Raw genomic sequence first — 22,963 nt, 5'->3', positions numbered from 1 at the left:
ATGTTATTTCTCAACTCCCAAATTCACAACAACAAAAAAGTATGAAAAAAAAAGAGAGAAAAAAAGAAAGTAAAATTGAGAACATGGATATCTTCCAGCGAAGCTACCTGCCTTGTGAGATAAAAAAAGCATAAAAAACCATTAAAGTCTCACCCACACACACAACACAAAGTTCCTTCATCCTTTTGTGTAACAAACAACACACTTCATAACTCCAATCGCCAAACGCCAAACGCCAAACGTGAAAATCCAATAAACGCGAAACTCTGTTTTTTTTTTTTCGTTACCTAATTCTCTGTGGTCGACCTCACCGTAAACCTTCACCAACCCAAATTTAATTCTTCTGTGTTTTTATTCACAAAGTACAAAAAAACAGACAGATAATAATATCTCTCCCTTCTCTGCCTGTCTCTTCTCCTTCCTTCTTCTCTCTGTGATTTGCATAAAACCTCGAGTTTCTTCTTCTTCTGTTCCATTCAAAAAAATGAAGTACATTCGTAGCAACAGCTTGAAACGTCTCTTCTCCTTTAAACGACGCAGTTTCGACTCCGACTCTTCAGAAAACTCAACTCCTCACACTGCTTCTTCCACCAAATGCGTAGAGGGTTTTCAAGAAACAGAGCAGTTTCAAAGACCCAAATGGAAATGTTTCTCCTTTGAGGAAATCTACGACGCAACCAACGGTTTCAGCTCAGGTTCTGTTATGTTGTCTCCATCAATTCAAATCCTAAAATGTCTTCTTTTTTTTGTTTGCTAAGAGGTTCTGGACCTAGGCCGTACATTTGATATTGTTTGCTCCCAAATATCTTTTTTTTGCGGCTAAAATGGTTTTTTTTTTGGGTTTGTATTGCAGAGAATTTGGTAGGTAGAGGTGGATTTGCAGAGGTGTATAAAGGAATATTGAGTAGAAATGGAGAAGAAATAGCAGTGAAGAGGATAACAAGAGGAGGAAGAGATGATGAGAGGAGAGAGAAAGAGTTTTTAATGGAGATTGGAACAATTGGACATGTCTCACATCCTAATGTCTTGTCTCTTCTTGGTTGTTGTATTGACAATGGTCTCTATCTTGTTTTCATCTTCTCTTCTAGAGGCTCTGTTGCTTCTCTCCTTCATGGTAAACTAAACCTTCCTTCTTTCAATATTATGAGGTTTTTGCTTCTTGAATTATGTGTTTGTATTAAAGATTTGTTATATTGTTTTGTGTAGATTTGAATCAAGCACCATTGGAGTGGGAGACAAGGTATAGGATTGCAATTGGGACAGCAAAAGGACTTCATTATTTACACAAAGGTTGTCAGAGAAGGATCATACACAGAGACATTAAATCCTCCAATGTTCTCTTAAACCAAGATTTTGAACCACAGGTCTTCTGTTTTTATCTTCTTCTTTTTTACTACTGTTTCATTGTTTATTAATTTTTCTCTTTTTATAATAATATTGAAAGAAACAATTTTCTTTGTTTTTTCTTTTAGATATCTGATTTTGGATTAGCAAAATGGCTGCCTTCTCAATGGTCTCATCATTCCATTGCTCCAATTGAAGGCACATTTGGGTACAATTTTCTCAAAATTTTATTTCCATATTTAATAAAGTGTGTTTTGTTTTTAAAATTTTGATTAATGATTTCCAAAAATAAACCAAACAGGCACTTAGCACCAGAGTACTATACACATGGAATTGTAGATGAGAAGACTGATGTGTTTGCCTTTGGAGTGTTCTTGCTTGAACTCATTTCTGGTAAAAAACCTGTTGATGCTTCTCATCAAAGCCTACACAGCTGGGTAAATCCAAATTAACCTGATTTTTATTTACCATTTATCGGTTATTTTATCGCATATGTTATCTTAGTTTTTGGTTTGACTAGTCTCCAACTTATTTTTATTCTAAAAATTCATAATAATCTAAATTCTAAAGTGTGTTTGGTAAAAATTGTAGAATACTATACAGCTGTTTAATCACTTTTTACACCATAGTTTTACCAATCAAACTTATTATACTCCACCAATAGCTAACAACATAAAGATGTTTTAGGTTTTTTCGTACACCTAAAAATCGGTTCAACTATTTTCTTATTCAGTTTTATGAATTTGTAGTGTTGATAAACATTTTTGGAAACAGATTATGATGAGTTTATTCGATATATCTTGACGTTATATATATTTATTTATACATTGTAATTCAGGCAAAACTGATAATCAAAGATGGAGAGATTGAGAAGCTGGTGGATCCAAGGATCGGTGAAGAATTTGATCTCCAACAACTTCATCGTATAGCTTTCGCTGCGTCTCTCTGTATTCGATCTTCGTCTCTATGTCGACCTTCCATGATCGAGGTACGTCCATTAAACTCACCAACAGGGCCGGCCCTACGAGTTATGGGGCCACAAACAATTACGGTGTAGGGTCTCATAATCTATATATAATTTTTTTTTTACTGTTTGGGGGCCCCAAAATCTATACATATTACTCGTTAAAAATTTGAGGGCCCAACATAAATGTTTCACCCGGCTGTGCTCAGTTACGGCCCTGCTCACCAAGTGTTAACTGATACATACAAGTTTAGTTTATTTTGACATATTTGTGGTAGTTTCTTGATTCTTCCTAAAGTGCGTCATTTGTTTGTTTTCTTCCCTTCAATTTTTATAAGTGAAAACTTATTTAGGCAACAAAAGAATAATTTAGTGTCACGGAATTATATTTTTTATTAGTAAAGAAAAAGTTATTTATGATTGGTTCATGATGAGACGTAATCGTGTCGATATGTTACTAAACGATCGCTTTTCAGTTAGCTCATCGGCTGCGTGACTACAAAAATGTCTTTGGTCATTAACTATAACCATCTTTATTTAATACGACATATACATCAAACATTAAGATTATGTTGCTTTTTCTTTGTTATTGAATAAAGAATACTCCCTCCGTTTCATAAAGAGTGTCGTTTTAAGGTTTTATTTTTGTTTCACTAAGAGTGTCGTTTTAGATTTTCAATGCAAAATATAATGATTTTTTATGTTTTATGACTATTAGTATTCTACAGATTGTTTTACTATTGAGCAGATTATGTTTAGGTATATAGTTAATGATGTTTTTGTTTAGAAAAAACAAAAAATTTAATGTTTTTTTAATCTGTGTGCAAAACTCTAAAATGATACTCTTTGTGAAACAGAGGGAGTAGTACCTTTCAACTTTTTGATTTAATTAAAAAAATGTACTATAATATATGAAAAAGCTCAATTACCGACACCTAATCTTATTCAGTCACATTACAAAACAAAACAAGCACTATATTTCTGTTGTGATTATCGAATAAAGAAGAAGAGTACTTATATATGAAAGTGGCTCATTTACCGACACTTAACTTTAATCAATATCTAATTAAAAACACAACAAGAACTATTAAACCAGATTTGCTAGATCAAGACTTGGCTGTCAAGAAATTTTTACTACATTATTAATTACAATTTGTTCTTCATTACTATTGTTTTTTGAATCTTTATGTTTGTGTGGAATTATGGTACATTTAGGTGTTAGAAGTACTACAAGGAGAAGATATAGAGAAGGAGAAATGGAAAATGGAAGAGGAAGAAGAAGTGAAAGAAGAGTTTTGGGGATATGAAGATCTTGAGGATTGTGAATGTGATTCTTCAATCTCACTTTCTCCTCCTGACTCTATCTCTAATCGAAGTTCTTCGCATCGTAGTCGCTAGATCTAAATTTAGTAGTAAAATGTTGAAAAATCAATTTTGTTTTATTGTATATATTTGTTTAGAGTTGTCTATTTCATAAACAATTGTAGTATTCAATGAGGTGTTTTTATTTAATTTTTGGATGTCCACAATTTATAATATTATAACCAAACTCTATCCAGATTTTGCAAACTCCCATAGTCATGATATCATCTCACTAGAAGACATTAAGAGCCAGGGTCCTCTTGTTTTGCATTTACTAATTAAATTGCTACTTATTAGAGTAAACACAATCATTTTTGACTTTTTCATCAAATATCATTATCTTTTGAAAATTGTAACGCAAATAAAATAATGGGTGATCAAATCATCAAAAAAAAAAAATGCTTTTCTTTTCAGAATCTCTTATACTACTAATCTCATGTATGTGATCAGTGGAGTCGAACTTCAATATTAAAATCGTCTACCAAAATTAAGTCATTTTTTATATATATAATACCATAATCAAAGAGTCTTCAAGATCCCTGACTCAACCAATTTGAGCATGCCACGCCTAGCCCTAGGATACCATTTGATGATCAATGATTCTATCTAAAACTAAAAACATTAATCATTGTATTTACATAATTTGTGTTTAATAATAATGCAGTCTTGGATCAATACAACAATAATAAGTTAAATATGTGGATATTTATTTGGTGGGAGCCCATGCCAGGTGTACGACACAGAAAATTATCGTAGTACCACTCTACAATTAAATAGCCCGCAAGTATAAATTATCAAATTCTGATATTAATTATGTTACTCCCTCTGTTTCAGAATATATGATGTTTTAAAGTTTTTATTTTGTTTTAAAATATATGATGTTTTGCAACTTTCTATGCAGTTTTAAATGTATTTGATATTTTATGGCTGTTTGTATTCTGCAGTCTTTTCTCTAATTGGTTGAATTTTTAAAACCAAATATTAAATGATAGTTTTAAGAAAGCAAAATAAATTTTCTTAAAATGTGTGATTTCAAACAAAACTTCATATATTTTGAAACAGAAGGAGTAATACTTAATACAATAACATTTGATATTTATATAATTATTGATATTCCCTCGGTTTCACAAAGAGTGTTACTTTGACACATTTCACACAAATTAAGAAAACTTTAGATTATACATGTATGCCCCTATTTAATGAGTGATTAATGATATAAATTCAATGAAAAGTAGTTTTGGATTAAAGGTAAATCAGGAAACTTAGTGTAAAAATCACATTGAAAATGTAGAATGACACTCTTTGTGAAACAAAAATAAAACTCTAGAATGACACTCTTTGTGAAACAGATGGAGTATTAGTTATGTTAATACTTAATAGAGTAACATTTGATGTTTGTATCGTTTTCGTCACTTAGTTAATTAACCTGAGTGTTACAAAAGGTTTACATATCTTATTTAAAAAAAAAAGTTATCTCTAATTATCTTCTGTGGTTAATAAAGTTTTATATGCAAAGTTGGGTCGCCAATTCAACCACATTTGTAGAATTTTTTTAAAAACCTTTTATTAATCTCGGATAAATAATTTGTTGTTTGAAGGAGTAACAATTATATTTTTCATATCTTTTTCAAAAGTAGAAAGCTTTTCCGAGACGTAACACAAACCTTGCAAACTATTGTCCTACATGCATGTGGAAATAAAAATAAAAAGTTAGTGTCCCCAAAGCAATTACCTTTTTTCATGTACTTAAAGAATAATTTGCTCAGCATATGGACCACGAGAAGAGCTAAATATATGATAGATAAACCTCGAGTCATAAAATATGAAATATCTATTTGCATTCCCAACATAATAATGCAAAATGTTATTAAGAAAAGTTAAAATAAAATAATGGAAGATGTTAGTTGAAATATTTGGATTTTGGAATAATTTCTTTTGGTGGGTTAGGAGCACCTGACTCGTTTCACAATTATTGAGAATCTAAAGGCAAAAAAGTAAAGGCCCCAAATTGTTTTGCTTAACTCTTATGTCTCGTCGATTCCATTTCGTATGTTTTGAGTTTCAATTTACAAAACCACGGTCAGAATTTGGTTGCAGAATCTGTTTTCCGGTTCTATTTTTTTTTGTTTTTCCAATTTTTCTAACGAAGTTATAATGAAACTCTCTTTAATTTGATTTCAAATTTTCCCTACTTACTAACCAAAGTTCTAGTGAAATCATTACTTAAATACAAAGATTTTTAGCTTTGGATAAAGGGTAAATTTGAAAACTACAGTTACAAAAATCACATTGAAAATGTAAAACAACATTCATTTAAAAAAAAAAGAATTCCAAAACAATACTCTTTGTGAAACAGAGGAAATAGTATTTTCACAAAAAAAAAAGAGCTAAAAATTAATATGATTTTTATAAATTTTCAAATGTTAAAAAAGAAAACAAAGTACCCAAAGGATATAAAAGAAACTCACTATGATTTCAAGAACAGTTTTTAGTTTGGTTTTGAAATATATAAATGATTGCAGAATTTTAGAGAGAAAAAAAAATACAGATATTTCGTTTTACGTTATTGTTTTTGGGTCAAACAGAGCACACTTGGTTAGAATTCTGCATTTTTGAGTCAAAATCTGGTAGCAACAACAATAAACTGGACCGAATCTCACAACAAAAAGCTATAAAATTTCCTGAACAAACTCAACAACTTTGCTCACCAAAGATGGCTGCAAAAATGAGCTCTTCTGTATAAAACCTTCCAAAAACCTTTTTGTGTAAGGTGTCTCATTCCACAACGGCCGTTCTTTTCTCCATTAGGGACTCAAAGAACTCAGCACATAATTTCTGAAGTGGCGGGAAATTTAGTGTAGAGCCGCTGAATATCGTTTCCCATGGCCTCTCTGATGATATAAATGGTGTTGCTAACGAGTCAACATCCTCCATTCTCTTCTTGTCATAATCAGGTAACTGCCCATACAAGGATGTGTACCCGGCGTCTCCTAAAAGATTGACACTTTTTCAATTAGTAACATGGTCAAATCAAATAAAGTTTCTTTCATACTTTGCTTTAACACTTTCTTTCACCTGTCTCTTCCAGACCAGCAAGACCGTCGTAGTCAACAGCGCTACGCTCGTGCGACTCATCGCTATTGGGATCAAAAACAACATACTCACGGCTTCCATTTACATACGCTAGGCGAAGCTGAGACTTGTCTCCTAAAAATGAGATTGATCCTCCCTTAGCCTGCAATTTAGACATTGTTTAACTCGTTGGTTTCATCTCTCTTTCTTTACGGTTCTATATTAACGGGCTATTTCTTTTGTCATACCTTAATCACAGTCCATATAGATACTGGCTTAGGATCTGATCCGTTAAACAAAAGAATGGCACCATCTCTACCACGGAAGATGTTCTCCTTAGATTTATCTGTTTTAAAACTTTTTGGGATCACAGCCAAGACTGCAAATGCTGATGAATCCACTGCAGAGGTGACAGCTGCAGAAAGAAAATAAACATTTACTAAGTAAACCACAGCAAGAGTTTTCATGGGGAAATCAAAGAAGCATTATAATATTGACCTTCTACGCGTAATCCATATGACCAAGATATAGATAACTTTGATGTATTCCAAACAGATAGTTCAGGTCTTGGAAAATGGGATGCAGCAACAAGGAACTCAGACTTTCCCGCGAAACAGAGCTTCGTGATAGGCTGTAATATATTGAGAGGGTTTAAACATTGGTCTTTATTCCCAGCTTTTTTATGGATAACTTCAAAGTTTTTTTTACCGTGAGTGTCGCTCCTAGAACAGACAAGAGAATGTTCTTGTCTGGATTCCAAAGCGTAATAACATTCTCAGCTGCAACAGCCAGAACAGTGCCATCCCCAGAGAAAGCAGCAGCAGTCATTGGCTTCTTCCTGGAAAATATTTAAAGGCAATAGAATATATAATTTGATCGCCAAGGAGGATAAATTGTGAATGTTGAAGTTTCCTAATGCGTAGAGAAGCTATTACTTATAAGAGCCAACAGCGTGACATATCCAGCTAGAGTCCTTATCCGTCTGGTTTTTGTCACTGTTGCAAACCCAAATCTGAAACAGCGAAAGTGATATCAGTAAGACAATAATAACAAACAAAAAACACAGAGAAAAAAATGTAAAATCAGTTTAAGAACTACCTTGAAGTCCCCACCGAATGATGTACTAACTGCCATGGAGCGGGTAGGGTGGAACGCAATGGCTGACACACCGGCATCCCTGTAAGATATAAAGAAGGAGAAAATTTACTCTCTGCAAAGGATATAACAGTTTGTAGACTAAATCAGAGAAATCGAAATCTAGGTTTGCTAGGTTTACAAGAAATAATAAATGACAAGAAAATTGGGTAATGATGAAAAATAAAGCTTTATCCATTAGCAGAGGGTGAGTTATTAACCTGTGAGGTTCATATACGATTGTGGATAAGGTGAAAGTTTTGCTGTCTGGTTCAGACACCCAAAACTTGAGGGACACTAAGCCTCCTATGCCATCTTCCGGAAGTTTCACCTCGGTTGTACTCATCACTGAGCCATCCAGGGAGAGAGCAACCGCTGTCACCACAACCTATTACCGTATTCTCAAATAATCACCCAAACAAATATAATCTTAGATATACTACCAAATAAACAGTAAGGAAATGTACTTACTGTGATTTCATCGCCTGGTTGATGGTTTCTCTCACAAACTTGAATCTGCAAAAGCATTGGTTAAAAAAGTTAACCTTACAACTATCACATACCAACTTAGAAAATTCATAGCAGCAGAAAGTGGCATAGAGTTCATTAAGGATATATTGGAGCCAAATTCTAACCTCTGAAATTCCCCGGTCATTAAGAAGATTGTATAGCTGTACACAATAATTCTCTGTGCACAAAGCAGCTATGCCAGAAGATCGATCAAAGGCAACAGTACTAGCCAGGCCTTCATACATCCTAGGCAATGATGGGGGAGCCTGTAACAAAATAACACGCAATGAAGTAAACGCCAAATAAAAGGTAAAGCAGTTGCGAGAATTTCTTCTAGAAATCTAGAATCATTGACAATACTGACAAGAAAAGGTTTTTAGGTGCTTAATTATTAAGTTTCTAAGACGAACCTTGATTCCAGAAATGGTCCTTAAGATCTCCATGGAAGGCATTTTAAGCAAATGGATCTGATTATCTGCACAAACCACCTGCAGCTCTCGTTCTTAGTCAAATAAGCAAAACATTCCCATTTGCTTTCAGCAGTTGTGTGTTAGATTAGATTGAAACAGAAAGCTCCGACTTACAGAAGAAAGAGTTGGATCTGGAGACCACATGAAATACAGCAAGGGAGATCCTATTCTTGGTAAAAATTTCTTCTTCCCTGTGTCTAGCTGCCAAACGACAAGTACCCCTTCCCTTCCCCCTAAAGAGTCAGACAACAGACGCAATATGGAGTAAGAACTCAGGACATAACTTTCAAAACAGTGAATTTGCTCATGGCCTATTAGTTTATTATATCGGGTGATAAATCCAATGGATATCAGAATATAACTCGGCCGCACCTGAATACAAATATGCTCCATCGGAAGAGAAATTAAGGACGTTTACTTCAGCAGAGTGCCAGTGCCATGTAGTGCAAGATTCAGTATCATCTTCACCTCTCACTCCAGCGTTGTCCAAATCAACCGTTGCTCTCACTTTTTTCTTTTGATTACCCAAGGCAAGTTTTCTATTACCGAATCCTCTCCAAATCAATACTCTTCCCGTTACATCTCCAGCAGCTATAACTCTCTCCGTGGGATGAAAAGCAAAAGCATTGATAACCTTTGTGTGATGTAGTGTCATCTTCCTTGAAACAGCATGCCTTGATCCTCCAGAAGGAATATCCCATATATGAATTTTACACTTGTGACGGATTCCGAAAAACTCTCCCGAGGGACTGATAACAATAGATTCTGGTTCTGCCGTCTACACAAAGAAAAAAGCAAAAAACTTGAGCTTACACAATCCAACTTCAAGACAACATTAAAGACAAACCTCTTTCAAATAATTCCATTAAAAACTAACCTCTTTCAAAGTGTCTCCACGAGGAACACGCGGTTTAGCAAGGTTAAATCTCCGGATATGTCCACGCAACTCTTTAGACCCTTCGTTAACCACACTTATATCCTCAACCGAAACAAAAGCAACCAGCTTACCAGATAATTCACGACGTTTATCAATTTGTTGAGGTTCACTCAAAAGAGATGGTATAACCTAAAACACATAGATTCATTTCATAAAACAAAACACTCACAAAACCAAAAAGTATTAAACTTTTTAAACTAACCATAGAGTAAATCGGCAGCTGAGCATCAATGGTTTTCAAAAGCTCAGGTCCAGAGAAATCCCAATGACGAATTGTACCATCAAGAGACGCAGTCCAACAATAACAAAGGATTTTTTGAGCAGGGGTCGATGCAGGAACAACAATTAGAGTTGTTACTAGAGCTGTATGACCTTCAAGCGAAGTAATCTAAAAAAGGGGAAAGAAATGTATCAATCAATCAATGATTCGAAGAGAAACCCTAACAAATCGGAGAAGAATCAAATTTTTGGTACCTGTAAGCCAGTGGCGGCGCTGAAAACAGAGACAGTGTTTCCTGTGCAGACGAGGAGCTTTTTAGCGTCGTTGGAGAATGATGGAGGTGAAGTTACGTAGCTTCTCCCGCCGCGAATCATGGTGGTTTTGTTTGATTTCCGGCGATAGAGAGGCGGAGAAATTGGGAAGAGAAGAAGAAAGGGAGACGCACAAAAGCCCTAACTTAAACCCTTTCTTCGTTTGTTTTTTATTTTTTTTCCTCAGCTTAATTACATTTTTAATATTCTTTTATTTAATCGGTCCATATATAAAGACGTTAAAATTAATATACTTATTGTGAGTCTATTGGCCAAAGGGAAGTATCGGGCTACTGTGAGTGGACTACATTTGGGCCTTTACAATGGGCCTGTAATATAAGTAGGAATTAATTTTTTTTTATCATCATGATGAAAAATAGAAAAACAATTAAGTATTTTATGATTAGCAAAAGTATTCATAAATCTCAAAATCAACAAATGAACCCTTTGTTTGAAAAATTGCTAGGCACTAGTCAACGCTCGGTATGTGTCTAGCGATTAACGGAAAATCAGATTTAAATCGGAGACTAGTTTTAGGGTTATTTTAACGTTTTAAAAACATATTAATCCATTATAATTATTTTTATTTTTTTGATATTTCAAGTTCATGTTTTGAAGAACACAAACTACAAATATGTATAAATTGTATCTAATGATATATAATATATAAATTATCATATAATGATAGCATAAAAAGTAAATAATGTGATTAAACTTACAACAAACCAAATGATCAATGGCATTTCCATTTTGCTTTGGAGATTTCACCATTGTTACATAAAACTACAAAGAGCTACATAGGTTTTGAAATATACCAAAAGAGATCGCTAAGGTTAAATAGATTCAATGATCGATCATCTGAAGAAAACTTTCCTCAAGACTCAAGCTTTTTAACTCTCTCATAAAAACAGGTTTAGAATTGGCCAGAAGGGAAAGAAGTTTATATATGGTTGCTTATACACTCTGTACTTTCCCCGGCATCTCCTTTGCTTTCACGGTCTTCATATCCTGCATTCGATTCAACAGATGGGTACTAAGTGCTAACCACAAGATATACTTGAGGAACATATGCAAATCAATGACTAAAGAGAGTAGTAACTCTAAAACCAATCCAATCACAATTTTTATAATTGATGTGGTATCCTTTCCATTGGTTGTATATTGTTGTGTTCATTAGCTTAGAAGCAAAGGGCAAATAAACACTCGAAACTAGCTTTGCTTTAAAGCTTACCCAAAATGTACATCGAACAAAATTTTATCCAACTAACCAATAAACAAAAAGGTGATGAAGCAAGCGGACTAAAGGAGTCAGATTATCGATAGAAACTAGTACAAAGAACGATTCAGGAACCGCAATAACGAGAAACTAAGCATATAGAGACTCAAAAGGAAACATATAGAGACTCAAAAGAAAACTTACTGATTCTTTGCTTTCGTAGTACTCATCCAAAGCCCACTGATACTTAGATTGGTTTAACCCAAACCATCTCACCAAATGATCATCCACACTTGAATGTGCTGAAGTAAAATGGTTAAACACATATACACACACAAGAATGTCAAATTCACAATCTAATTGCTTTTAGGACCAAATCACAGAAACATTACGAAAATCCAGAATTCATGTAACATTTTAGTACTTTCCAATCACTTCACAAAGATAGAAACTTTACATCTATTTCTATCATTCTGAGTTCAATTTCCCAATCAATCAACTAAAGGGTATCAGAAAAAATCAAGATCAAACTCAAGATCTCAAAATCAGTTAATTGTTTATAAGATTTCTCACCATTTTGAACCTTTGTGACGGCGTTTTTAAAGAACCCCAAAACTGAACCGTCTTGTTCAGAGGAAGCCACCGACTTAAACTGCTGCGGCGGAGGAAGAACCGGTGGTGCCATCACAGGCTTCTGAGACACGGCGGAGGGAGATTCAGGTGGTTTAGGAGTCGCAGGAGGAGTCATAAAGACAGTGTAAGGACCGATTTTTCCGATAACAGGAGGAGGTGTTGATGGGTCTCTGTTGATCGGCATCTTGAAAGTGTGAGATTGAGAGAAAATGGAAGGAAAGTTTTCAGACAAGAATCTAAGAAGAGAGAAGAAGAAGAAAGGTTCTTGCTTTGCTAGATGTTGTAGTTGCAAGTTGCAGACAGTGATAAAGTGGAAGATTGGTTTCAGAGGAGAGAGTGAAGTTTTGGTTCGTCGTCTGTGTTTTTTTTTCTTTTAAGTGTAAATGTACTTTACTTTTCACACTGACCAAAGAGTCAAACACACTTCACATTTCTTCCATTGCTTTTTTGGGAAAAAACCCGAAAAATACCCCATCTATTTTTAATTTGGACGTTTAATACCTAACTTTTTTTTGTTGGAAGAAAAATACCTTCTTTAATTATAATTGGTCGAAAAATACTTTATCTTTATATTATTGGTAAATTCAAACCTCTGATTTAACGGTCGTTAACGGACGTTACGGTATCAGTAAATGACGTTATATTATAACAAAACAAATAGCCGAAAAATGCTTCATCTATTTATTTTTTGATTTTTAATACCCAAACTTTTTGGTTGGAAGAAAAATACCTCATTTAAATATATTTTTGTCTAAAAATACCTCATTTTTTGAATTGTTAGTATATACAATATTTATACAAACATTTACAAATATATTACTTGATCTAATGGTAACACATATGATTTTTAACCCTCATAGAACTTCTTTTGATCTCCTATTTTCTTTAATGAATGACATACAAATTTAAATACATCATTTGCTTCACTCCTACAAATTTAAATACATCATTTTTCATTCCTAAAGGCATCGTTGGAGTTAGAAGGGTTTTGCAACTAACAAATGAGAGATTCTGCAAATTTAAATACATCATTTTGATGATGGAATGTAACGATTCTGCAACTAACAAATGAGAGATTGTGACAAAGATGACGACGACGATAGATTTGTCATTTTTGTGGTCGTGGAGTAGCATAGTTGCGGAAGTGGAGAAGAATTTAGGTAAAAGTGGAGAGATGAAAGAAATGGTTCGAGAAAGATTGAGTTTTGATCGTATTAACGAAGTAATATTGAGTTTTGATCACACCAATATATTTGTAAAATTTTGAAAATAAATTGTATATATCTATTTATATAGACAGGGTTAATATTTAACGTCGTTAAATGTTTCTGTAATATTGTTAACGATTGTTAAGTCGCATACTTGAATCCACTAATAATTTAAAATGAAGTATTTTTAGACAAAGATATTTTACATGAGGTATTTTTTTTCTAACCAAAAAGTTGGGGTATTAAAATTCCAAAAATAATTAGATTGAGTATTTTTCGGCTATTTTTCTGTTATAATTTAACGTCGTTTACTGATATCGTTATGTCCGTTAACGACCGTTAAATCAGATGTTTGAATCTACCAACAATTTAAAAATAAGGTATTTTTCGACCAATTATAATTAAAGAAGGTATTTTTCTTCCAACAAAAAAAAATTAGGTATTAAACGTCCAAATAAAAAATAGATGAGGTATTTTTCGGGTTTTTTCCCATTGCTTTTTCCGACGAATCTTTACTTTTTCTTTTTGTTTTTTTTTTTAATCTTAAAAATCCAAAGAAATTATTGTATGAGCCGTGGAGAGAAGATCTGATCAACACCATAATTTAAGGATGTTTAATCTGAGTAACGTTTGGTTTTTAGTTATAGTGTTTTCCATCTTAAAAAAAAAAAAGGGTAGAATATGTGAAATAGAATTTTTTTAAAAAATTATCAGTTTAAATTTTTTCTTAAAAATACGATTGAGAAATACAAGGGTGAGATAAGATTTTGATACACAAAGCGGCCGGAAGACAAATGTATCCCGGAAACTAAGCACAAACGAGGAAAACATGTAAACATAACGGAGTTCTTCAAAAGAAAAGGCATCGACTAAAAACAAGAACTTTAATGAAGAAGATCTGCTGACTTAAAGATCAAAGCCACTCACATATAACAACAACGCAAGCAACGAAATCTAATGGACATGGATTTTTGTAATGGTGGATAAGCTACCAAACTCTAATCGAAGAAATAAATTTGTGAGTACGAAAAAAAGGGGTTTGGGTTTTGAATCATTCGGCCACTTACAAAAATTCACTACAAAAGACAGTGGTATATATACAAATCCAGTTCGTAATATCGCATATACAAAAAACCATTAATCAACAGATGAACAAAACATGGACGTATCAAACTCACCATGTACATAACAATATGAACATGTTTTTGATTAATGTATAGATCTTTTCTCCAAAACATCTAAAAAGCCATTAACTTCATCACTTGATCAAGTGCTTGCAGTAGTAGACGTTGCTAATAATAGTTCATGAGCTTCATTTAGCATCCACTCTTCACCGGTTTGACCACCTAAGACGACCAACCGAGTTCCTCCGACCACACAAGTGGTGTGTCCCCACGCAAACCTTGGCGGACCTCCATGAACATTCAGTATTCTCCATGCCGGTTTCTCCTCAGTTGGATCAAGAAGATAAAGCTGAGAAGCCGAGTCAAGCCCTGCAACCGAACCACCAAAGATCAAGATTCGACCACCGGGAAGGCTGATTGCCACATGATCCAGCCTTGGTGGTGGAGCTGCCATGCCTCCTGGGAGGCTAGATCCATACCCAATCACAGGTCTCCAACTCGGTTCATCCTCGCTAAGATCCATCGTGTATACATCGTTAGAGCGGAATCTCAGAGAACCGTTTTTGGCAAGACCGCCAAACATGAGAATCTTGCGGTCACCATAGACGGTTAGAGTATGTCCGAGGCGAGATGGAGGGGTCCATGGAACTGGTATCTCCCTCCATGTCGGTATATCCATCGACAGGTCAAGCAGGAATGTATCGCTGAGTAGAGCTCCTGAATCAGCACAGCCACCTGATACAATCAGCTTAGTGCCATCAAGTGTGCACGAACTGTGCCATGATCTTGGTATTGGAGGGGCCAATCCGGATACTTCTCTCCAGCTTGGCGGGTCTGCATCAAGGTCTAATAAGAACACATCGTTGAGTAATCCGTGGCTCCCGTAACCTCCAAACACTACTAAACGGGATCCATTGACACAAGAAAGTGTGTGACCCCAGCGCCCCGGTGGAGGAGAGCTGACCAGAACGGATTTCCACTCGGGGCTACTCGAGCCAAGGTCCAACACAAATGTATCATTCATCGGCTGCATATTTACACCTTCCCCGCCAAAGATAACAATCCTGTTCCCAACTGCACATGCGCTGAAATTACACCGGGAAGGCTCAACAGTACCTCCAACCGAAAACTTCCTCCATGCTGTTGCTTCGTGTGTGGTAAACTCTCGGGCCAGTCGCACCCAACCGATCCTCTTTGCACCAGGAACACTCTCAAGAGCACGTGTTGCCTCTGTACCCCATGTGTTTTGACAGACCATTCTCCATACATCATCATTCTTTGTCAACTCATTTAGCCGCCGACATACACAACCAACCGATGCAATATCACCAGGAGTCAACTGTGACAATATCTTGATAGCTATGACCTCATCACTCAGTTCGAATATCCCACAAAGTCCACGAGAAACATTACGCTCTCCGATTGGTAAAGCAGAAGTAAATGAGCGAGATATTCTTGGAATTTCTTTTGCAGATAAATCAGGAGATGGGGCAAGATCAATTTTTGCATCTGTGAATAAGAGAACGCCTATGAAATGAGTGATTTCGTCTTCTTCACGGATAGGGACTAGACGCAGCTTGTTCATCAAGGGAGATCCATCTTTCCGAAAGTTGAGCAACTCGCCTTGAAACTCGATGCCATTTTCTAGACATTGCCGCATCTTCGTCACAATTGTAGAATCTACATTTGGATGCCTTCTTTTAGCAAATGGCCCTCTACATTGTAAGAACCGGCTGAAAAAACAATAACAACGTAACTCAGATACGGAATCCTCTTTTTCACTTCATCAGGTAAATAACTAACAGCTGAACAGATACAGTACTTTGCCGGCGAAAATTTCCTCACACCCAAAATTATTGAACAAAGATCCTCATGAACTAAACTATATGCATATACAACATGGAAAAACAACTACAACCCGATGAAACAGATTCAACAGACATATAATATGACAGAACGCATTTCCAATAACATTTTGTGTGATGAAGCAAAGATATTAACAGTTTAACAATGCATGAGAGAAGAAAACACATCAGAAATACTAATTCAACAATGCATGAGAGAAGAAAACATATCACAAAGACGAAAGTTCCAAGTCTTATAAAAACAAACTCAAGACATGTAACGCAAACTATATAGTTCCAGTTCCTAAACAGTAATCCAGAGAAACAGAAAAATATTAGAAACTTGAATCTAACATCTAACTCTCCTCTATAACCAATTTCAAATCCTATGATTTCGACATTTCCCAACTAAGAATACCTAACAATATGCCAATAAAATCAACAAGAACCATAAGCTTTCTGTCAAAATAGCTCTCAACAAGCTCTCTTAGTTACATCGTACCAATACCACAAAAAGGACAAGGACTCGCTACAGTAACAAAATCATCACAAATTTAAGGTAAAAGTCAAGAAGAGAAAACTCACCAATTTCGACCAATAACTTCCTCAGCTCGATAACCAGTAACAATCTCAAAAACAGTGTTAACATAAATGATAGGGTTATCAGGTTCAAGAGCATCGCTGACCACAAAACCACACGGCGCCGTTCCAGGAAGACTACCTACCGGAAACGGAATCGCTCCGTTATCTCCGCCGAACCATCCATCCTCCGCCACTTCATCTCCCCCGCTGAGATCGGAATCACTATCCCACTCCATTTGATTTTGCTTACACACCCACAAAAAAAAAAAAAGCTTAAGACTTTAAACTAACCCACGAATCTTCTTCTTCAGCAATAGGAGAAGAGACCCACAAGAACAAATTTTGATTTTGAATCGAGGAATCTGTTATCTGTAGGTAATCGAAGTCTCCACAGAGAAAAAGCTCAAAACTTTAGACAAACCCAGGAATCGTCTTCTTGAGTAACAGGAGAAGAGAGAGACCCAGAAGAACAAATTTTCAAATGGAATCGAGCGAAGGAAAGAATAATCTGATATTTGTAGGTAATGGAAGTCTCCACCGCCCAACTTCTAGAGGAGAAGAAGAAGAGAGATGATTCGGTCGGTCGATGACTCGGATCTTCTCGATCTTCTCAGTACCTCTCTTTTTCCATCTTTAACCGGACCAGTTTCTTACTCGAATCTTTCCGGTTTACCCCATAAAATATCCTGCGAGTTTTGATAAGATTTTTTTGGTTTTTTACCAAATGCAATTGTTACCAACTTACCATTTACCAAAGAAGGGCAAAGATTTAGACACAGTAGCAAAAATCATAGCTACAAATTTAGGTATATAAAATTAAGGTTAAAATTTATTTTCACAACTTAGAAGTTTTTTATTCTTAAAAAATATAATCCCATAATTTGTAAATATTATAAATTTACAAATAAAAAATATATATACTATTAATTGAGAATCACTCAAAACTAACAAACTTTATTTTAGTAGATTAATTACAATGAATGCCATTAGAATTATTGAATTTAAAAAAACAAAAGAAAAAATTCGAAAAAATATATTCAAAAAGTATATATATATTTTGTTGAGCATTTTTCTTTTGGTCAAAAAAATATATTCAAAAAGAATATATATTTCTTTCGTTGGAGCATTTTTTAGTATATATTCAAAAAGATTTTCCTGTCTTTTCTATCCAAGACTCAAACAAACTAAATTTACTGTTATGATTTTAAAAGGTTTCCATAACAATCGACAATAATAAATTCAAAATAACAAAAATGAAAAATACAACTGTTTACGATTAAATTAAATCTTAAATTAGTTTGCGAAATCATATCACAACAGTTATTATACTTGCCAAATATAACTCTAATTATAGATTTTTTTTAAAAAAAAAAATCAAGCATATAACTCGAATCTATATTTAATACTTTGATTCGCAAACATATTGTTGAGATTATAATAGTGTGTTAACCCTAAATATTGAAACCGACTTTTTGTATCCTATAAATATAGAAGTCGATTATTCAGTACTATTAACTAATTATACGTGTTTCCTAAAGGTACTTCAATGAAACACATGGTGCTATTTCTTGAATCTTCTTCTTCTTTAATAGCAATGTGTTGTTCATGTGTGAATCTCTTGGTTGTTTTATATAAAAACAATCGATTGTTTTGACTTAAATACAAATATAAATCTAAACGTATACAAAAATAATTTGGAGACAGAAAAAAATTACAAATCTGAATGTAGCCTTTTGTTTTTCAATTTGACAGGTAAACACCTTTCATACTGCGATACATTTTCTACATGTTACGAATCTTGGCTATCTAATGCAAGGAAAATATATGTTAGTTCTCGGGTTGTGTTGTATTATTGTATTGTTTTTTGTTCTAACATATACATAAATACGACATATAAACTAATTCACAGAAACAGATTGAAACAAATCATTGATCTTACAAAGCTAGACAGAGTGAATGCATACTTTTTTCCAACAAAATTTGACACAAATATATGAGTAAACTATATTTCTAAACAAAAAACTCATTGAAGTAGGAAAAGTTGTAGAAAAGTATCCATATCAAAGTAAGTGTTCTTTGAATAAATATAACGGTAAAAATTAATTAAGACGAGTAGAAAGAGAAGTTGTCTAAGCTGTAGACAGGTAAATAAAGTTCAAACGCTTGCAGTAGAACTCGAACATGAAGTTTTGATTCTCGAGTGTCCCTCATGACTGCAGATCAACATTCCATATTTGTACTATTAAAAGTTATACGCTCGATTGTGTGGATGTTTAAGGCAATTCGGACCGAATTTCTAGGGAGCGAGAATTTCAAAAACCGAAAAACATGATTATTTATGTCCTATTTAAATTTTAGGATGGGATCGAGATTGAACGGGATGAGATGAGAATTTCTAAAAAAATGTCGTATATCATATTACAATTAAAATAAAACATTGATTGCAATCATATAATTAAAATGTTTCTTTCAATTTATCTAGCATAGCATGTGCCAAATAAAAGATTTTGGGACGGGTAAAGTTTATTTTGTGAAGGAAATTTTGGGAAATAATTGGGTATTTTCTAAAACATAATAGTCAAATATTGAGAAAATAAAGAAAATATGGATAACTTCCACTAATTATGTAAAAATTAAATACCTAAACGAAAGATACATAATATACGGGTATTCCATCCGAATCCTAGATCTACACAATATACAATCACAAACGAGTAAATTAATGCTTATGTGATTAAATGTGTGTGGTAGATATGTGACCATACGGATTTTCTGTCTCAAAATTGAAATGTCTATTTTCTCTCTCTTTTTTTAATTATGTAATTGTCTTTACTGTAACCAAAAACAAATCCGATTAATTATTTTGTCTAAACCAAATTGAAACTAAACTGAATACCAAACTGATATGAGATAGGAAAATGAATGTTATACCAAATAAACACATCTACAAACATAACCCCGCACGAACGTGCGGGTCCGAATCTAGTATATTACTAAATCGCAACCGCGAGAACGAAACGAACAAATCGTAGCAATTTTCCTACGATATCAAAACGACCAACATCTTATTGTTATCTCGCTAGAGACGGTTGTTGGTCGGTCGCAGCTGCCACCAACAAGCGAACGAATAAGGCCGCACTCAAAGAAGTAAAATAAATACTTACAAAACTTTAAAAAAACCATCAATCATGTGTATCAAAAAAATGAACAAGTAGTCGAGCCACGTCTTGTTACGTGGTTTAGGTACATAAGCGGACCATTCAGGTCTCTCTTCGGTTTTAGAGACGTTCTCATTGTTAGATACTCTTATTGGTCTCTGGTTTTTCCTCGAAACGGGAGCTAATGATGGCAAGCCATTAGCAAAGAGATGGTTGAATGATGATGATGACGCTGCTGCAGATTTCAGGAATTAGTTTTAAGTGTAAAGAGTCATCTTACAAAACATGCTTTCAATATTAATACTATAACATAATACCTAAAAGTGGAACAATAGGGTTTTTGTGAACTTAAGCATGTTGGGAATGAACCAAGAGTTCCCATTTCCTCCGATTTCCTTTCTTTTATGTATAATTAAGTTTGCTACTAACTACTAAGAACACAAAATATACAAGTATTCTTCTACTTTCGATCTCAAAAACTCTATCAAAAGTAAAGCCTAGCTTGTAAATCTTCTCTAAAGAGTAGAAACATGTATTATTATTATTTTTGTTATTCATCATCAAAGTTTTGCTTAATTTAAATAGATTCAATACAAAAAAAAAAGAAACCCAAATCTACAAAAAAAATAATATATATATATATATAAAAACATGTTGAGTGACAGGATTTTTGATCCAACAAAAACTATCTTTCTTTCATACCGCTTACAAAGCAATGTCCCTTATTTGCCACAGTCATGCATAGTGATTTAATATTTAAACAAATGAGACCCTTAAAAGGATTCAATCATGCTAGACTTTACTTACCATGAGAGTTGGGATAATTCTCCATCTATTTTTTTTTTTTGGTCTCCGGTGAACCATGAGTGATTTCACATAACCTAATAATTATACTTGTAAGATACCAATCTATATATACATTTTTGGATGACTTTTAGCAAATAAATCCTGGAGTTGGAATGTATTTACAAAGAATGCCATTGGCATTTATTATTTACTTTTACAAAATTTAAATAAAAGATATGAACCAAACAATATCTTGCCTAATTTGTTTTTAAAAATCTCTACACAATCTTTCCATATATCTTCAAAAAACTTTTATAGCAAATATTTATATTAACATTTTGCATAGTAATAAAAATACTAATTTATAATAATCAAAATATTCACATAGAAAAATTATATACACATACAAGAAAAAAACTATATATGTCATCATTTAAGCCGTTGCTTTATTTAAATAAAATAAAAACACAAAAACCTGAAATCATATATTTTATATGATAAATTTAAAATATATATTAGTAATATAAATTTAAAATCATTCAAAGAACGGTATACCACAGGTGAGATCCTAAAATTATTGGATTTTATTACAATAATAATTTATTTTCTTGGATTTTATAACACTAATAATTTAGCTAATGGGATAATATAGACGGGTTTATATGGAATGACGGGTTTGGGTCGATATTAATAACGGTATATTAAGGATGAAATCCTAAAATTAACAATCAAAATACAATTATACAATCTTAAACACAAAACAAAAGAAACAATATTAACAAAACAAATACAACTTAAAATTTTTAGTTATTAAAAAACCGACCCACGGTATACTTCGGAGTCAAATATTCAAAATTTTAAAATCCACCATACATCGTTACTTAAAAAAAATGTATGTTTTCGTATCTATACTTTAAAAATTGAAACCTAAACAATAGTAATCATACACTAGATAATACATAGATAGATATCTACATTTAAAAATACAAATTAATATGATATATCTTCAGTTAAACTTTAAAAAATAACATTATATTTTTTAAAAAAATATAGCCACGCGGTGTACCACGGGTTAAATTCTAGTTACTAAAATACAATAGCATGAGTTTAAAACCTAATACATGGTAATATCTTCACAACCAATCACTTATCCAAAGATCATTATCTTTACTGCACAACAACATACCCAATTAAACAAAGCCAAGACATGTTATGCTCAGCATCAACGATCACTCTAATTCTGATAATTTGCAGCTAACTATTACCTAGAATATCATAGATGCATACCAAAATGACTGTATATTCATCAAGTCATTGAGATACAAATCCTCGAATTTCTCAACTCAATAGTAAAAAAAAAATCAACTCATAACCTAATAAGTTTTACATATTGTTCTTCTTTAATTACACATATACCTAATTCTCAGAGAATCACTAAACATCAAATTCATTAAGCTAGTCAAATATGAAGAAATTAGCAGTAAGAATGTGAGCCCCGGCACAATAACTCTGATGATATGAACCCAAGCCAGAGCAAACAGGGACGTCTCAATGAAGAGACCAAGTTTCGGAGCCTAAAATGATGTAATCTCCGCTTCCCAACATCGTTGCATAGCCTGTCCCACTCTTAGAGTCTGAGTCTCATCTTTAACAGGAATCACTAATAAGATCCTATTTTGAATTCTCAGAAAGCCTAGTTTGATTTATTCGATTTCTGCTGAGATAAACTGTAGAGTGTAGAGACTGCTTGCAAGTTTTTTCGTTGATCGACGATTGAGCTTTTGTAGGCAATTTCGGAAGAGGATTTAAGTACGGGAGTAGTGGGGGAAGTTGGATCGATTGCATCGTTACGAAGAAATAAGGATTGAATGAGCATAATGGGGAGATTTTTTTCTAGGTATGCTGACGTGGATAATTCTGATGATGTGTCAACTTACGGTAGTCGTTTAAAAAGATGATGTGTCAAATAGTCCCTTTTATTAGTAAGAGAATATTATTTTTGTTATTCATCATCAAAGTTTTGCTTAATTTAAAGTGAATGAAATGTAGATTCAATACAAAAAAAAAAAAAAAAAAAAAACCCAAATC

The 22,963-nt window shown here is 33.7% G+C and overlaps 4 protein-coding genes across 5 annotated transcripts; 1 reads left to right on the top strand and 3 right to left on the bottom strand.

The window, feature by feature from the left end:
- On the top strand, positions 1 to 3,852 carry LOC9320254 (receptor-like cytosolic serine/threonine-protein kinase RBK2). 2 transcript variants are annotated; one of them, XR_002333594.1, is made up of 7 exons: positions 1 to 695; positions 854 to 1,114; positions 1,207 to 1,364; positions 1,473 to 1,552; positions 1,646 to 1,737; positions 2,183 to 2,332; positions 3,524 to 3,852. XR_002333594.1 is itself a non-coding variant. In XM_002886208.2 (7 exons), exons 1-7 carry the CDS (start codon positions 485 to 487, stop codon positions 3,704 to 3,706), a joined length of 1,179 nt encoding a protein of 392 aa, XP_002886254.1. In that variant the 5' UTR covers positions 1 to 484; the 3' UTR covers positions 3,707 to 3,852. The 2 variants fall into 2 exon arrangements, 1 of the variants encoding a protein (XP_002886254.1); XM_002886208.2 differs by having other exon boundaries at positions 1,646 to 1,781.
- A 2,342-nt stretch (positions 3,853 to 6,194) lies between these two features.
- LOC9320253 (WD repeat-containing protein 75) lies at positions 6,195 to 10,510 on the bottom strand. Its single transcript, XM_002884141.2, has 16 exons — positions 10,268 to 10,510; positions 9,996 to 10,181; positions 9,734 to 9,922; positions 9,229 to 9,634; positions 8,971 to 9,089; positions 8,797 to 8,874; positions 8,512 to 8,652; positions 8,348 to 8,392; positions 8,098 to 8,264; positions 7,841 to 7,919; positions 7,678 to 7,754; positions 7,451 to 7,580; positions 7,241 to 7,373; positions 6,991 to 7,157; positions 6,746 to 6,905; positions 6,195 to 6,660 (listed from the first exon to the last, which is right to left on the bottom strand). Exons 1-16 carry the CDS (start codon positions 10,385 to 10,387, stop codon positions 6,446 to 6,448), a joined length of 2,412 nt encoding a protein of 803 aa, XP_002884187.1. The 5' UTR covers positions 10,388 to 10,510; the 3' UTR covers positions 6,195 to 6,445.
- A 464-nt stretch (positions 10,511 to 10,974) lies between these two features.
- LOC9320252 lies at positions 10,975 to 12,622 on the bottom strand. Its single transcript, XM_002884140.2, has 3 exons — positions 12,114 to 12,622; positions 11,745 to 11,842; positions 10,975 to 11,332 (listed from the first exon to the last, which is right to left on the bottom strand). The coding sequence occupies exons 1-3, from the start codon at positions 12,355 to 12,357 to the stop codon at positions 11,279 to 11,281; spliced, it is 396 nt and encodes a 131-aa protein (XP_002884186.1). The 5' UTR covers positions 12,358 to 12,622; the 3' UTR covers positions 10,975 to 11,278.
- Positions 12,623 to 14,404: 1,782 nt separating this feature from the next.
- Positions 14,405 to 17,527, bottom strand: LOC9320251 (adagio protein 2). The gene is made up of 2 exons (XM_002884139.2): positions 16,935 to 17,527; positions 14,405 to 16,238 (listed from the first exon to the last, which is right to left on the bottom strand). The coding sequence occupies exons 1-2, from the start codon at positions 17,165 to 17,167 to the stop codon at positions 14,648 to 14,650; spliced, it is 1,824 nt and encodes a 607-aa protein (XP_002884185.1). The 5' UTR covers positions 17,168 to 17,527; the 3' UTR covers positions 14,405 to 14,647.
- Between the last annotated feature and the right edge of the window lie 5,436 nt (positions 17,528 to 22,963).

The sequence above is a fragment of the Arabidopsis lyrata genome (assembly GCF_000004255.2).
Source record: "Arabidopsis lyrata subsp. lyrata unplaced genomic scaffold ARALYscaffold_3, whole genome shotgun sequence".
Lineage (NCBI taxonomy): Eukaryota > Viridiplantae > Streptophyta > Magnoliopsida > Brassicales > Brassicaceae > Arabidopsis > Arabidopsis lyrata.
The sequence above is the reverse complement of the archived record's forward strand: the minus strand, read 5'-3'. Positions and strand labels throughout refer to the sequence as shown.